We start from the raw sequence: 16,566 nt of genomic DNA, 5'->3' as shown, positions 1-16,566 counted from the left end.
TATGTTTTCTTAGAAATCATATGCTCCGTAAGTAGCTAAGGAAATGCGATTGTAGTTTCGTTTCGATTAATGAATTGTAAAATTATGGCTATTACCAACTGAAATAATGTCAACTTTGCTGCTTAAAAAATATTTAATAGTTTTGACCTACATAAGAAGCTTACCAGTAGGTGTTTTGGTCGACTAAAAAATATTTAATATTTAATATTTAATTTTAATTTAATCCCTAAAAACGACAAATGACAAATGACCCTAATGACTTAGAAAATTGAAATAGTCAAGTAATAAGACTTGAAAATTTTACGACTTCAAAAATTTACATGGATTACTTTTGGGTTTTACAGTTTTTTATTACTTTCTTATATTTTTCTTGAAGTTTAAATGCCTTTTTTTAAATCTTCTTTTACATATACAATTTCAATTTTTAATTTCCATCTGAATAAACATACTTCTATGAAATATTTTGCGATAAATTATGGCTCGCTATTAATTTTTCTCTCCATAGCCTAGCAACAAAATCATAGTAGAAGGAACATGGCTCAAGTAGCTAAAGATTTTCCACTGTGCACGTTAAATCACCTGGAGCCTCACCTGGAAAAGTTTAAAAGATAAAATGTGGTTAGAGGAATTCAAAAAAGGAAATTTTGTTTTTTAGTTTTTAAAGTATTTATGACTAGTTTTCTTAACAATCCGCCTAGAGCTTTCTTGATAATCTACCTATACTCCCAACTCTGTGACAGAGAATGGTGGTCTGTTAGGTCGCAATCCACTCATAGAGCCAACAAGAACGCTCCTCGGGAAAATATAATTTGAAAAGAAAAATCAAATAAGGAAACAACAATAATCCCTTTTTGATGTCAATCCCTGCGCCTGTCAGACGGAAAGGACTTTCAAAGGTACAACTACTACTGAAAATCAGATTTTGGAACGTTCAAACGCTAGTAGAGCTATCCTAAATAAAAGTGCTGTAGGTGGGAATGAACTGCTATCGATTAGATATCATGGTCCTCTGAGAAGTGCGATGGCTGAGAAACCAAGAACAACGGTTCAGCGGTGGAGATATCTTAATCTTCTATTGCTATGAAACAAGACGTGAAACGGGAGTGGCCGTGTTCATTCTAAAGCCTTTGACAAAACCTCTGATTGGTTGGAAATCCTTGAGCAGCCGCATTATGACCGTTTGAATCTGTAGGAAGCATGCCAAGACGACCCTGGTTGTTTGCTATGCATCCACAAAAAATTACAACTGCTGATCATCCGCTTGTGAAACCACAGATGACCAGAAAGGGACATTCTACAACGAACTGAATTCTCTTCTTTGAGATGTGACCGATATGGCATGCTCTGTGTCACTTGGTATTTCAATGTGAAGGCTGGCAACGACAAGGACTATTGTGTCGAAGTCCTTTACAACTATAGACTTGAACAACGCAATGAAACGGGGGGGCTGCTAATAAAAGTGGCCCAGCTCTGTCGCCTGGTTGCTGATGGCACTCTATTTGCCTACAAAGACATCTAGCAGCACTCCTGGACAACACTTGACAAACACAAAAAAAAATCGAACACGCACTGATAAAAAAAGAGCCAGGCATCGGCGTGCGATCCGCACGCATTTGATGGCGCTAATATCTTCTCTAATCAAAGCCTTTGGTTGCAAAACCTCGTGATCCTGAGACGAATAAAGAGAGCTAGGCAACAGCCCTAAAACTATAAAAAAAAAAAACAATTGAGAAATTTGGTCACAGATTGCACTGAAACCTACCAAAAGGCTCAAAGCCCTCAGTTAACTGATATATCAAGACCAATAGGAGGCTCGGACGGTCATCAGAAGAACCCACAATGATGTCGCCAAAGAAACAACTAGCCTTAAAAAACCGCTCAAAGAGAGATGGACACATTAAGGATAAAACTGGATGGCTCCTTTCTCATTCTGACAAAGTGACTGAAACCTATATTACGCATTTTGACAAGCTACTAAATAGACCGCCACCAGCTTATCTTTCAGATATACCTCGTGCATTTTTTCTAAGCTAAGGCATTGATTTTGAACAACCTTCTCTTGAGAAAAAGAAACTTCCTCACATTCAAATATTTATGTTTAAGGAACATTCTATATGGCCATAGGACATACGAAAAAGGGACTCCACTGTACGACAAAAGATATTTCAGCCGCCGACAACTGAATATATTATATACCTAAAGTGGGGATTCCCCGGACATATGGGCCGGAATCCAAAAACTTGAATGCAAAAGGCTGTTCTCCAGTGGCAACCATGCCGTATTTTGAGAAGGGGACACCCCAAAAATACCTTGCAAAGCAGCTATTAAACTGACCTCTCAAATCTTAATCCTCGCTTCAACCTGAATGGGTCATTTCTGGACGGCCATAGTGATGAGGGATGACTGGCGACTCTTCAGATGCCCTAAGGATCTAAGACACGGGAGGACTTAAAGGTAAGGTTCCTGAATAACCCTTATTTCAGCGAAAACGTGTGTGACTTCTTATAGTCTAAATTCAATCCATTGCTCTCATACTATGTTGTTTCATAAATAAAAAATGGACTGAGTTAGGTTGACTTTCGATTGGAAATGAATGGCCCAGTACTGAGAAAGCTATTAAAGGGTGTTAATTCATTTTGTGAGAAAATCCAAAATTCGCCAGAGTAACAAAACTAGTTATCTTTGGATTTTTCAAATTAACATGTCAAAAACATAGTACGCAAAATTTATTACGTCATTCAACATTCATTGAATTTTTGAGTAACTATTTGTTTAATATTTTATTAAGGTTAGTCCATCCTTTTTTGGAAACGGGCTTAGAGATCCTAGTGGGTCCCTTGATCCTAGTAGCTATGACAATTTTTACCTATTGACATTTGTTTAAAGAAATTATATATGATTTTTTAATTTTAGGAAGCAATGATACCATTACTATTTCACTACCTTCTTACCTACTTGTTTGTCTCCTATTTTCTCTTGTTGTCAATTTGTTGCCACTTTATTTATATGTGTATAAATTTATTTATATTATATAGGGAGATACTTTTTGTCCTTCGACACGTTAAACTTGATTTGAAGAAATGTATTGTATCTGATTCTGAAACTAAGTCAACATTGGTACTACAACATTCCAGGGGAAGAACTTACTCTTGGGAAACATTGGCAGAGTTCAGCTCAAGCGATTATCTAAAGGTATAATGCTAGTTTTTGGTCTCTCCTTTAACGAAAATTTAAAAGAAAGTGACTTCAATAAAATTGAATTATCTGAGGATATGAAACAACAGGTTAGTTTAGCGCCGCTCAACAAAGAGGTAAGTTAAACTAAGGCTAAGGTATAAAAGTTATTACCCTGTGAAGGGTAAAAAGGAAGGATGAATTGAATTCACCCCAGAGTTTTTTAATTTAATCAAAATTGCTGATATCTCGCTTCATGGCTTGAAACTGAACAACAAGATGATTATTATGCTAATGCGCAGACATTCCAGAGGATGTGAGCAATGGAACACGTCTGGGTATTACTAAATTATATAACATCGTTACTAGAGCAAAAAGAATAACTGGAAAAAAAATAGAAAAGAAGTTTACATTATCCTGCAGTTAGAAGACAAGGTGCAGAGAAAATCACACATATACAAGCCTGTCACGAACAGGGCAGAGTACCAGGGACCAAGCGAATTTCGGTCACCAGGTACTTATTGTCGTATTAGAAATGTCTAATATTATTAGTAGTACATATTGAAAAATTATATCTACTTTTCTTTTATAGCTTATTCTTAGCCTAAAAAGGAATTATTCCGAAAAATATAAGGAAGCTGAAATAGTAAGTATCTTCAGGCTTTGCATCAAGCACAAATGAAACCTAAATACTGCAGACCATGTGCTAAATAATGGGCACAATGGTAGCAATTTTCACTCGTTAATAATCCCCGGATATTGTATTTCAAATTACTTGTAACCAGCTCGGCAAATTTAGTCGCATACATCTCCTCCGTTTGGCCCCCTTTTCCTCGTAAATATAGCCTCAATTACCTTCCTTCACTCACCTTTCTAGTAACTGCCGAGGTCCATGGCCATAAGAAGATTTTCACTTGACGTCATATTTTGCTTTTGACGTCAAAACAAAGGTATGTCAGATACAACCGCATAGCTGACAAGGGTTTTAACACTTTGTAAATTGGCTAAAATTTCTGTTTGTGTTGTTAGTAAAAGATGTTACTATAACATTGATAATTTAAAAACCAAGTTAAAGATAAATATATCATATTTATGCATTGATTTTATGAAATAATTATAGAAAATCTGTCAAACGATACTGCATAAATGAATATATGCATTTAGCATTGTGATGATTTTGAGGCCTTATTCTGTTGACCGAATGGATTTATGCTGCTCCTATAAAAATTACATTGAAAAATAAACAGCAATATGTAAGCTTAACCCATGGTGCACGTAACTTCGGCTCTTCAAATGACTGTTGGATTTTTCCCTAGAGGAAACAGTTAAAAACAAGTGAAAAGGTGCATCTTCAGATTGAGATTTTGTGTAGATGAAAATCTTTTGACTAGGATTTGGGGGGAATACCCCTTAGCTCTTGTGTGTTCAGATTAAAAGAAGGAAAACTATTCTTTCGGAATTATGATCTGCGAAGCCCAAACAGGGAGACAAGCAAAATCTTTATAAAAACGAACTGCGAAATAGACTATAAATTGGTAGAGGTTGAGTGTGTCATACAGTGCTTTTTTGACAGAACTAAATTAAAACAAAATATCTCTGTGATTGGTTGACCCACTAGCACGTATTTGTGCAATAAATCTAACCAACCATGTTGAAAAACTTCTATAGAACTGAACTGTCACCAGAACTTAAAGTTCAAGGAGTTGATATTTTAAACCTAGTTCACAGAGTTTTGATACGATGCATATTACAATACCTATTTGACCGTGTTAATTTAATACCTTTGTGTTATATGTGGCTCACTGGGTCCAATTCTTCCAGTAAATCGGTCCATTTGTATAAAGCAAAGCTTATACATTTATTCCAGCTTCAAAATTGACGCTCAAGTTTTTTTTTTCAGGCAAGAAGAATTTCAGTTGGTTTAACAGGAAATACGAGGTCAAAGGACAGTAAATATCGTTGGATAGTTCTTGAAGGCTACCCAAAAATCGGCTATGGAGATCTTCCGGGAGAAGCAGGAAATTGGATATTTGATTCCTTAGAATTATTATAAGAACTTGATAAATATCACCAGTACTTCGAATACGCTATTATTTTCCTTCCATCAAACTTAGTCTTACGATCAAATCTGGAAATAACTTCTGGTTTGGTTCTTGTATTTTGGGGAAATTTTTAAACGATTGCACCTACTGCCCCAAGAACAACTATTTTACTTAATCTTGTTTTCACCGTTGTATCTGTATTTGCACTCTTCTTTATTATTTCAATCGTATCGTTTGATTTTCAAGAAAGGAATTAAAAATATCAAAATAGTTTCGCTAAGTTTACATGGTTTTATCGAAAATAAAATTAGCTATTGCCCTTAATTAAAGTGGCATTTTAGTTTAAATTACTCTTAGGGATAATAGGATAAAGGATAAAGATCATCTAAAGCCGTTGATGGTGTCTAGTGTGTCAAATTGACGTTTCCACTGCTTTTTTTATAGCTAGCCTTTCGCCCAGCCTTACGGTTGAGGGAACTGAACCCTGGTCCTGGTGTTGCTAAGCGCAGTATCAATCCACTGTGTGACACGGAGACCCTACGAATAATAAAATGTAATATATATTTCAAATTTAAACTCTTAATTTGATAGCACTCACCTTACCCATACATGACATATCGCACACAGAAATAATTCCTTGCTTTCCTTATTCCGGCTTTGCAGCGGTAGCAAGCAACCTAGTACAAGAAGATCACGTCCAATAGTAAAAAAAAAATACATCGTAACTACTCTAGAGTCAGATAAAAATAGAATATAGTAACAACGAGCCACAGAGAATTAGGCAGCAGAAATAATCAAACATGGCATCATACCCAATATAACATCATTTTGCATATGAAAATGAAGTTTTTTCTCAAAATTTATCTTTATTCATTACAAAAGGTCCTAGATATATCGATTTTACTTAAAATTAGGCCTCAGACTTGGAACAAACAGCCAAAGTGAATGAGGCAGCAGAGCCGCTCAAATATGACATCATACCGAAAGTAACATCATCTTGCATATAAAAATGGTTTTTTTGTCAAAATTTTATTTTGTTTTTAATATTAATTACAAAGGGCCAAGATATATCAATTTTTTTAAACGAGCCCTCAACTCCTCTCTATGATTTTCCGGTCCCCCACTAGCATTGGAGGAAAAAGAGGATACGTTAATGCTAACCATACAAAAGAGTGATTTTTCTTCTTATTCAAGCCAGGTGGACAATAAGTTTACTGTATAAGTTTTCCGGCCAATTGTGATTCCAGTGATGTACATTTTCTTTCGATCCTGGCCTGGTTCAAGCTATTTTTGAAAATTTCCATAAAGCCGTTCGAAAAAACATTATACTTACCCAGATAATAGTTATCATTACTTAATAAGCCACATGTGACAATTTTATCAAACTAGGAGTTTTTTAACGTGTTTTTAAATTTTTGTCTACTATAGATTGTGGTTCATTCTCTACTTGGTTCCAACTACCACTGCACGCATGGTACGCCTCCAATAATACTTCAAACGATGATTACATTTGTTTATCCATGACATTGATATGTTTCAGGGATAACAATCAGCCGATATAATTTAAGAGAATAGATGCATGTACTTTCGAGTCAATTATATTGGGGAGCATTATTATGTTGCTTAAATAGGTATTTGCCGGTCGTTCAAAACTACAAAACAAAAAAGGTAACCCACAGACGTAACAATTATTCAACGTAACATCGACAGTTCAAACAAAATATCATGATTTTTCTGGTAAGAGGGCATTGAAAACAATAAAAAGGTGGATTATTAGACCAATATTTTTAGAGAAAGGTGATGTTTTTATATGATCTTGGTTACTATGGGCCTTTATTTATTATTTAATAGTTTAGAGCTGTTTCTGCTACCATGAATAGAGGTAGTCCCCCTTATTCCCTCTGTATGAAGATACAAGAGAAGGATAATGCTTTTGTAAATTTGGGCCCTGTAACACCCAATTAAGGTACAGATATGAACTGCAAACTAGACTATAAATTGGCAGGGGTTTAATGTGTCTTGCAGTGTTTATTTGAGTAAACTAACGCTTCATAAAATATCTCTGTTAAGTACACTTACTTTTACTTGCACTTAGCGCAGGAGTAGGTGCTTCCAACTTGCCTGGTATCCAAAATAAGCTTCTAAATCTGGGTCTCCTCTGATAGCCGGTCTTGTGCCAAATCTTTCGTGAACTTCGGCCAGCACTGGTCCCATTTGTTGCCAAATATCTGAAGATCTCCATCAGACTCTGGATCTCACGTGACGAGTGACTATAATATTTTTTAACTGTCCCCTTTTTTCTACACCATGTCTATACCAACATGTTCTATACCGGTGGAGCTTGATATCGCTTGAGATTTTATTGATGATAAAACAACTTCTGCAGATATTGTATTTTGGAGTCTGATCTGACTCGAAGCGTGAAATTGAACGTAGGCAACTACAGTCAAAAGGTCTAGATTTTTTCCCTGAGCTGCTTTGACGAGCAGCGATTCAAAACCATAGAGTAGGACTGCCCTCACTGTCGACCTATATATGGTATCTTCGCTCACAAGCTAATTTCTTGACAGACCCCTAGCTGTTTGTGAGGCTGAGCAAAAACTGTTTGAGCTCTAGGTATTCTTCGGTTGACATCTTGATCACATTCTGCCTTTGAACCACCTCGGATTCCAGACAAACAAAACTGTCAACCTTTTCAATTGGTAGATCAGCCTTCTGTCACAGGACAGTCCACATCGAACAATGGCAACACAGTGCCATAAACTCTAGCTCGGTATACACATCCCTCGTAATTATCTTCTAACTGTCAATGAATTCTTGTGGCCTTTCGTCTTCAAGGGCAATCTTCCATAAGATTTGCCGTTCATCAGAATCAAATTGGCAACAGAGTCAATGAGTATATTGATAAGGGTGACGTTGAGTCGTCTTTTTCTCTCTGTGTGGGATCTATGCAATAGAATGAAGGAAAATAATTCAGCTATAATGTCAGTGAATATATATATATATATATATATATATATATATATATATATATATATATATATATATATATATATATATATATATATATATATATATCCCTTTATAATTCATACACACTGTTTTTCACGTTTATTGTAAATGGGGGGGGGGGGATAATTGAAGCTTTCTAGTCCTTTTGTAAGTTCTTGGTTTTTTGGGTTTTTTTTTAAAGCGGCATTAGCCAGTTTGCATTTTGTTGGGGGGGGGGCTCTTAAATCTCAGGTAGAATAACGTCCTTACCGGAAGACTAGGGACACTTGAGACTTTGAAATAGCGGTGGTAATTTGTTTATAGCCTAAGAGAGACTTTTTTATACAGTACGAGTGCTTTGAAACCGGTTTCCACTTCTGTAATCACCTTTACGGAGTAGTTTGTAAGTTCAATAGAATGTATTTTCCATCACTCAACTTTTTGGATACAATCGCCTATGGTATCGCCTTGTTTATTTATGATAAAGTCAGGCACAGGTGATTTCTTTTCGATAGTTTCTTAAGAATTTCATGTGTTTGTCTAGATTCCAGTTTTCGTGCTGTATCTTCTAGTTTATGAGCAACTTATTCCTGGTGACTAGTGCGGTCTGCTATTAAGTATTATTTGACGCGTTTTCTCATATACTTGCTAGGTTGCTTGAGGTATGTCTTTCTTCAACCATCCCTAGAGATTTATTTTAAAAGTCCAGCTCTTTTTAGAAAGGTGGTGTTAGCCAAGAATATCAAAAGCAGTTTCAATGGCTGATATTCAAACTGCCTCACTCTGCTGAGTTTTGCGCATCCTTGGGTTGGCCATCGGACCTGTTTTGACTGTGAATCCAGAGATGTCATCAGAATCCAGTTTTGTGAAACTCAATTTTCTCTTTGGTGCCTTCCCCTTACTCGTACTAAGAAGGAAAAGGATCTTTGTTCCCACAAGAGAATGATCGCTTCCTGCTTTGGATCTAGTACAAGCTCCACTAAAGGCACGGGCGTCTTGAACAGAGTTTCACCATCTTCTCCTGAATAGGATATAGTCCATCTGGGCTGCGTTGATATTATCATTAGAGCACCAGGTTGTGTGTTATGAAGCCCTGTGGAGTTTCAACAGCGCAATCAAGCGCAATCAACATAAGCAATTAATAGTTGAAAGTTTATGCATTATGGCATCTTATTCCATGCTTGTAGTGTCAGTCACATCATTGACTGACTTATCAGTTAATCAAACTCGGACGTTCCAATCTCCTGCAATGAAATCGTCCAATTTAGGACAGGTTTTCAGTTTATGCTCTAGTTTCTTAAAGAATACAAAAACAAAATCGCATATAAATGAATAGCCAACTGGAATACGAATTTACAGAGCTTATTTGCTAGACTTATTTGGTAGACTATTAACATAGTGTACATTGTTGTATTTTTTCGACTGTGTTAATTAAACACAAAATACTTCTGTTTTATGCGTGGCTCACTGAGACTTATTTTCCAATAAATCTGTCCATCCATCTTTTACAAAGTTTAAGTATCAATTCTTGCTTCGAATTTAGCAATTGTATTTTTTTAAGCAAGCGAATTTTCATTTAGTTTAACAAGAAACAAAACATTAAGGGACAGTATATACCATTGGACAGTTTTTGAAGGCATTCCAAAACTGATTATGAAATCTTTCGTTAGAATCTAGAAATTCGATTCCCTTGATTTATTATAAGGAATCGAAAAATATCATGAGTTATTTGACTGCATTATTTTTTTCTTTTTCTACCAAAGTTACTCTTTTGAGTCATTCAGAAACCTAAGAATAATTTTTGGTTTTGATGTTTGTTTTTAAAATCATTTATTTAAGCCAAACACAACCAGATGATGGATAATTTAGTCAAGGGCACGGCTAGTCTTTGGTGGAAGGGACGTGTAGTTGACATAAACTAAAATTGAGAAAAAGAGAGCCTAGCCTTAGTGACTTTGTCCTCTCAACATTAATTTTCAAGCCTATTTTAGCACCCTGAAGTTGCAAAACCTCTAAAGATTCATTCATTTTGCTCACACTTTCATCTAGCATACTTAAATCATTAGCATAATCTAAGTCTAGGTGCATTTTTCCTCCCCATTTGATTCGTTGTCTCCAATTGCCTTTCCTGTGCTCCTTAAGACAAAGTCCATCAAAATGATCCATATAAACGGGGATAGAACACAATCCTGCCTAGCTCATGATTTCATACAAAACCAGATAATAACCTCATTTCCAACCTTAACCGTCCCAGTATAATTTTCGTAATGTAGTTGTCTGGTATTCCATATAAGGATAAGACCTTTACTAACGCTTTTCTATCAACCGAATCGAAACCTTACTCATAATTTATAAAAATTGAGGACCAAATGTGTTTGACAACGAAGGACCTCTCCATTATTAACCTAAGAGTGAAAACTTGATCGACAGGTCCTCTATCTTTCCTAAAACCGTACTGTTCTTCCCTTAAAACTTTGTCTACAGCATCTGTCAGTCTAAAAAGTATCATATTACTAAGTAATTTGCTACTTACAGAGACAAAACTAATGCCTCGATAATTACGACACTCACTTTTGTCACCTTTCTTATACAGTGGTTTAATTAAGGTTTTCCTAAAATCAATAGGTACTTCCCCCTTCCTCACAAAAGTTTTTCCTCAATTCTTCCTCACACACTAATTCTTCCTCAGAAAAACAAATCTTCCTTTACTTCCGAGGTATCACAAATTTTTTTATTTCGACCATATCTTTTCCTGCAGCTGTATCTCGGTTTAGCACACTCTCAAAATGTTCCACCTATCTTTCTTTTACTTTTTCCTTTGTGGCCCCATTCCTATCTTTAACTGGGACTCTTCCAGGTTGACTAATCCCTTTCAATTATTTAACATATCAGTATGATATTTTACTATTATACCGTATATCTTCATCTTCTAGATCCTCAGCAATTTTATCCATGGCCTCCACTTCACATCTCCTTAGTTCAAATTTCAATGCTTTCTCCACTTTCTTTACATTCCTTTTGTTTTCATACGATCTATCACTCAGATAATTCTTGTACAACCCCTTCTACTCTCTATTAAACATAAAGCTTTTTCACTAATATCCCTAGTTGCAGTCTTAGCACTTTTTCCTAAGACACCATCAGCAACTTCACAAATTGTTTTTCTAATATTATTCCTTCCATATTCCACATTGTCAAACCTGGTAGAGCATTGAGATATTACTCAATAATGCCAAAACACTTTCCATTTGTTACAGAGCCTTATCTTTCAAGGGACAAATGTTTTACATTACAAATGTCTATCTGGCATATCCTGAACTAACAAAAAGAAGATGTTAGGCATTAGGTTGGCCTTAGAGCTTTTCATGCTGGGCATTGGAAGATAGGGAGCAAGCATTTTAATTAAAACAATTAATCCTTTTTTTTTCAAAATTTCATACAATGTGAGTAACACTGATGAGGAATCTCAAGAATATTTGCGACTCAACTATTTTCAATTGTCTGAATTTCTATCGGAAAAATCTTGCTTAGTTTGACATATTTATCAATATAAATTTTTCCGTGAATTGTTTATACAGTCTCAACAGAGGACACAATGTCTGAAAGGGCTAGAACAGGGGCGAATTCAACAGCCGTTTAGATTCAAAACGCTACGTGTGTCCAACCTTTAACATCTGGTCTATAAAACGCAACGAGGTAATGCTATAAATTCAAATTTAGATGACGTGTCTCAGTCCGTAATTTTCTTCAGAATATCCGAAAGACATTTCCTCTGTTTTAACATGTACAACGAGCCAAAATTCTTCTTGTATGCAGTTGGAATTTTTACATGTTATTTCTTTTTTGGAATACTTCAAGAGAGGATGTAGGTGAATTTTTTACATTGCTGTGAACATTTTTGTATTAGGCTGGCAGACTGAAATGGCCTGTAAACTTGGGCATAACTTTGAATTAAGATTGAAAGTTTCTAGGAGATAAACTCCACAAAAGGAAACATGTTAAGAAAAGAATTTGTACCCTACTTCATAATATGCAGAATAATTATAGTTAATACATGTTGCAAAGAGAGAACCATTATTTTCACTTCTTCCAATTTATTTCCAGTTTTCAACCACATTTCTAAGTTTGATATGTCTATTCTTTTTAAGTCTTGAAAAACATGCCCAAACAAATATCCAGTCATCATCTAACTGACAACTATCTGATGTCACCTAGCCTAATTTATTACCATTTTTTTTATTTATATGTGATATGAAAAGTAGTTGGATAGCATGATGCTGTTTAATTTCTATTTGAGAATTGACAAAATGCTTTTTGAAACCATACTTAGTTTTCAGAAATTTTTTTAAAAGGTTTTGCAACTATGAAAGAAGTGAAGATAAAGGGGTAATATTCTATTTAATTGAATTCTTGCTATTTTGGAAAGGGTTTAGGTTAGGAAAATGAAACTGTCAGGGATAGGTCTCCAGGCTAAAGCATGTCCTGGGAAGGTATTTTAAAGTACCCACCTCCACTCCTCCCTCTAGAGGACCCTGAAATTTGCTTACATGACAGGTCTATACCTATTGAAATTTTGACAAAACAACATTTTACCCTGATTTTCAGTTACTAGTTGCTTCTTCTATGCCTTTAGTTCTGAAAATGCATTTCCTGTTATTTGAGCAGAATTTTGAGCCATATCAATTTTTTTTTCAAAATTTAGGAAATGTATTTGTGTATTTTTAAAACCTTATAAAATAGAATTGAGCAAAGTTATAAAGCTGAAAACAATTTGGTGTATTTGCATTAAGCAGAAGATCTTTTTTGCAAGGTTTCACTTTTATAACACAAATATTTTTAAAGGTCATCATAGGTCAGGGCCCTCTAAAGGGAAAAGGAGTGGAGGTAGTTGCTTCAAAATACCTTCTCAGAACATACTTTAGTCTGTAAATTCATCCCTGATAGTTTCAATTTCCTAACCTAAACTCTTTCTGAGATAGCAAGAAGTCAATTAACAAGAACTTTACCAATAAAGGTTCTCACCATGCAAGGTGTGTTAACTATGATTATTCTGCATATTGTGAAGTAAGAATTGTTTTTTACCATGTTTCCTTATATGAAGCTTATGTCCTAGGATTATATCCTAATGTTTGGTTTTCCCAATTAATTTTTCACCTAATAGGTGAACAGAGAGTTAGGCTACCACCCAGTGTACATTTGATGTTTGTCTTGCTGAAATTAAAGACAATTTTTTGGTTTTCTTAATTAATTTGTTACCTAAAAAATGAGCATAAGTGTATGCTAATGCTCAGTGTGCCTTTAACACTCTTTCAAACTGCCTAAGTCAGTTGTTATGCTTAAAAATATATCCCAGCTTCTCTTGGTAAAATTATAGCAGTTCATATAACTGGCTTACCAATAAAGTGAATATACCACTTGATCCCTTTTTTATGTTCTTACAGACATAATAATCATTTCTACCACAAATTCACATTTAAGCACTTTTTGAGCTATTAAAAATGATAAAATTTCAAAAAAATATGAAAGTTCTTACAACTGACTTGCCAATAAAATGAATATACCACTTGATGCCTTTTTTATGTTCTTTATGAATATAATAATTGCTTCTTAAAATTTAAAAACTTTTAAGCTCTTAAAAATGACAAATTTTCATTTGAAGTATGAGCTATTGCTTGTTTTCTGCAAAATAATGCTATGTTTTCTCAGCACCATCTTTTTCTATTGTTTTGAAAAAATAATGCTACATTTTCTCAGTGCTAAAATTATTTATAATAAGGTTAGTTTAGGTTAGGTTAAAAAGTGTTTAAATTTTAATTTAATAGAAGCAATTATTATATTTGTAAAGAACATAAAAAAAAACGCATTGAGTGGTATATTCACTTTATTGGTAAGCCAGCTATATGAAATGCTATAATTTTACCCTTCTATCCCATAGCATGACCAGATTTAAAGCTTTGGTTTTTCCTGGCCCCAAGTGTTTTTGCCACTCAGTTTTTGTAAGATTATTGGGAAAATGACCAAAAATTCAGACATTGTAGAAGCACTAAACAGAATGAAACTGATAGGCCAAAAGCAGGGTAAAGGTACCAATGATTTGACAGTGCAATTTTGGTACCACTGTGAAAATTTTGCAAAAAAAATTGGGATCAACACCATTGCTTCAATTACATTTGGGCTTCTCTAAAATGTAGCCACATTTGCTTTATCTTGATAAAATCAAATTAAAATGGCAGCTAATATTATATTGACAAAACTATGTTCCTGTGTCAAAAATTCTTGTCTGATGTAATGGAATACCACCCTGATTAAAAATGCTCCTTCAGTCCAATTCAAATGTAGATCATGAGATTCATTTCTTTTGAGAATACCTTGTAGTAACCTTGCTAAAATTTTTGACAGACAACAACAGACCCTGTCAAAATATAGGTGACTCTGTCAAAACTTCACTGAACATATAACCCTGATGAGAAACATTTTCTCAGTGCTAAAATTATTTATAATAAGGTCAGTTTAGGTAAGGTTAAAAAGTGTTTAAATTTTAATTTAATAGAAATAATTATTATATTTGTAAAGAACATAAAAAAAAGGCATTGAGTGGTATATTCACTTTATTGGTAAGCCAGCTATATGAAATGCTATAATTTTACCCTTCTATCCCATAGCATGACCAGATTTAAAGCTTTGGTTTTTCCTGGCCCCAAGTGTTTTTGCCACTCAGTTTTTGTAAGATTATTGGGAAAATGACCAAAAATTCAGACATTGTAGAAGCACTGAACAGAATGAAACTGATAGGCCAAAAGCAGGGTAAAGGTACCGATGGTTTGACAATGCAATTTTGGAACCACTGTCAAAATTTTGCAAAAAAAAATTGGGATCAGCACCATTGCTTCAATTACATTTGAGCTTCTCTAAAATGTAGCCACATTCGCTTTATGTTGATAAAATCAAATTAAAATGGCAGCTAATATTATATTGACCAAACTATGTTCCTGTGTCAAAAATTCTTGTCTGATGTAATGGAATACCACCCTGATTGAACATGCTCCTTCAGTCCAATTCAAATGTAGATCATGAGATTCATTTCTTTTGAGAATATCTTGTAGTAACCTTGCTAAAATTTGTGACAGACAACAACAGACCCTGTCAAAATATAGGTGACTCTGTCATAACTTCACTGAACATGTAACCCTGATGAGAAACAATTGGTGTTGAAAATCCAAGCATCCTCTGATGAAAACAGTTGTTGAATTTACAGGTACTATCTCAACAACAAGAGTTTTTTGGTGATTATCATTTCAAATAATATTCCACATGAAAAAAACAACATAAAAAAATGTTTTATTAAATTATAGTTATACTGATTTGATGCTAGATGATAGATTTTCCTTCATCTGAGGAACTGCCTCTTGATCTCATACCATGTTCATGTTGTTGAGCATTTAACAGGGCTGATCACAACATCTTAATTTGTTTATTGCTGAGTAACTATGAAGTAGATGCTCTCTGAGTAAAATTTGTATATGTTTTCTGTCAAATAGATCCCAAGTTGTAAAATACAAAATTTTCTCCTTGATCCCCTCCCTACTTGATATAGAATTCCTTAAGGAACTTTTTAAGGACCTCTTTTATATCTAATATTGATTAATGAATTTGATCAGAGATTCCCTCAAAGGTGTTTATGTGTAGATTAACTTCTGGCCCTTAAAGTATGTCATAGAAGTATCAAAAGTGGCCTGATCAAAATCATAGCTGTATTTAGGACAGGGCTAAGAATTTACATATGAATTTAAATTCCACTAAGTCAATCATAATAACAATAAAATTCTTGAAATATACTCTGGTTTTTTAGACCATATCCCACCCAAAATCCTAGTGAAACATGTTAAACTCCTCTGTGTCTCAAATTTCTAATAATCTAAGTAGGAAATGCACACAAGGATTTTGACTTTCCAGACAAAGGATAGTCAAAGCTAAAGTTTTTAATCCTCATTTTTAAGTGGGTGCATATTATTAAAATCGTTGAAAATTTTGTCCAACATATAAATAGCAAGCCAAAATATGGATTCTTATTGAAAAAAAAGAAAGATTTAAAATGTTCTTTTCTTTACCAGTGACAAAAGTTACATCAATAAAAACAAGAGCTAAGAGCTCATATGGCATGACCTCTTAGGTCATGGCATGACCTAGAGGCATGATCTCACATGGCATGAGAATCATTAGGTTGATTTAAAAGGAAAATTAGAGGCTTAATGTCAGTTGGGATTTACAATAAGATCTCTGAGACAAGAGGTCCTTCTAAATATTAAAATTTATTAAGATCCAATCACCCACATGTAAGTTAAAAATACCTCATTTTTTC

At 34.5% G+C, this 16,566-nt stretch overlaps 2 protein-coding genes across 3 annotated transcripts in view; both read left to right on the top strand.

Annotated features, from left to right (window-relative positions):
* LOC136035685 (reelin-like) overlaps positions 1-5,257 on the top strand; it is a 538,294-nt gene extending 533,037 nt beyond the window's left edge. For both annotated transcript variants that reach the window (XM_065717615.1, XM_065717614.1), the window contains exons 49-50: positions 3,036-3,192; positions 5,075-5,257. In XM_065717615.1, the coding sequence (XP_065573687.1) occupies positions 3,036-3,192; positions 5,075-5,227 (310 nt within the window). In that variant the 3' untranslated portion in view covers positions 5,228-5,257. The remainder of the gene's footprint in view (positions 1-3,035; positions 3,193-5,074) is intronic.
* Positions 5,258-11,901: 6,644 nt separating this feature from the next.
* The window catches only part of LOC136035686 (solute carrier family 35 member B1-like), a 43,446-nt gene continuing 38,781 nt past the window's right edge, over positions 11,902-16,566 (top strand). Inside the window, exon 1 of the mRNA XM_065717617.1 lies at positions 11,902-12,072. Within this exon, the coding sequence (XP_065573689.1) occupies positions 11,990-12,072 (83 nt within the window). The 5' untranslated portion in view covers positions 11,902-11,989. The remainder of the gene's footprint in view (positions 12,073-16,566) is intronic.

The sequence above is a fragment of the Artemia franciscana genome, chromosome 14 (genome assembly GCF_032884065.1).
Source record: "Artemia franciscana chromosome 14, ASM3288406v1, whole genome shotgun sequence".
Taxonomy (NCBI): domain Eukaryota; kingdom Metazoa; phylum Arthropoda; class Branchiopoda; order Anostraca; family Artemiidae; genus Artemia; species Artemia franciscana.
The sequence above is the reverse complement of the archived record's forward strand: the minus strand, read 5'-3'. Positions and strand labels throughout refer to the sequence as shown.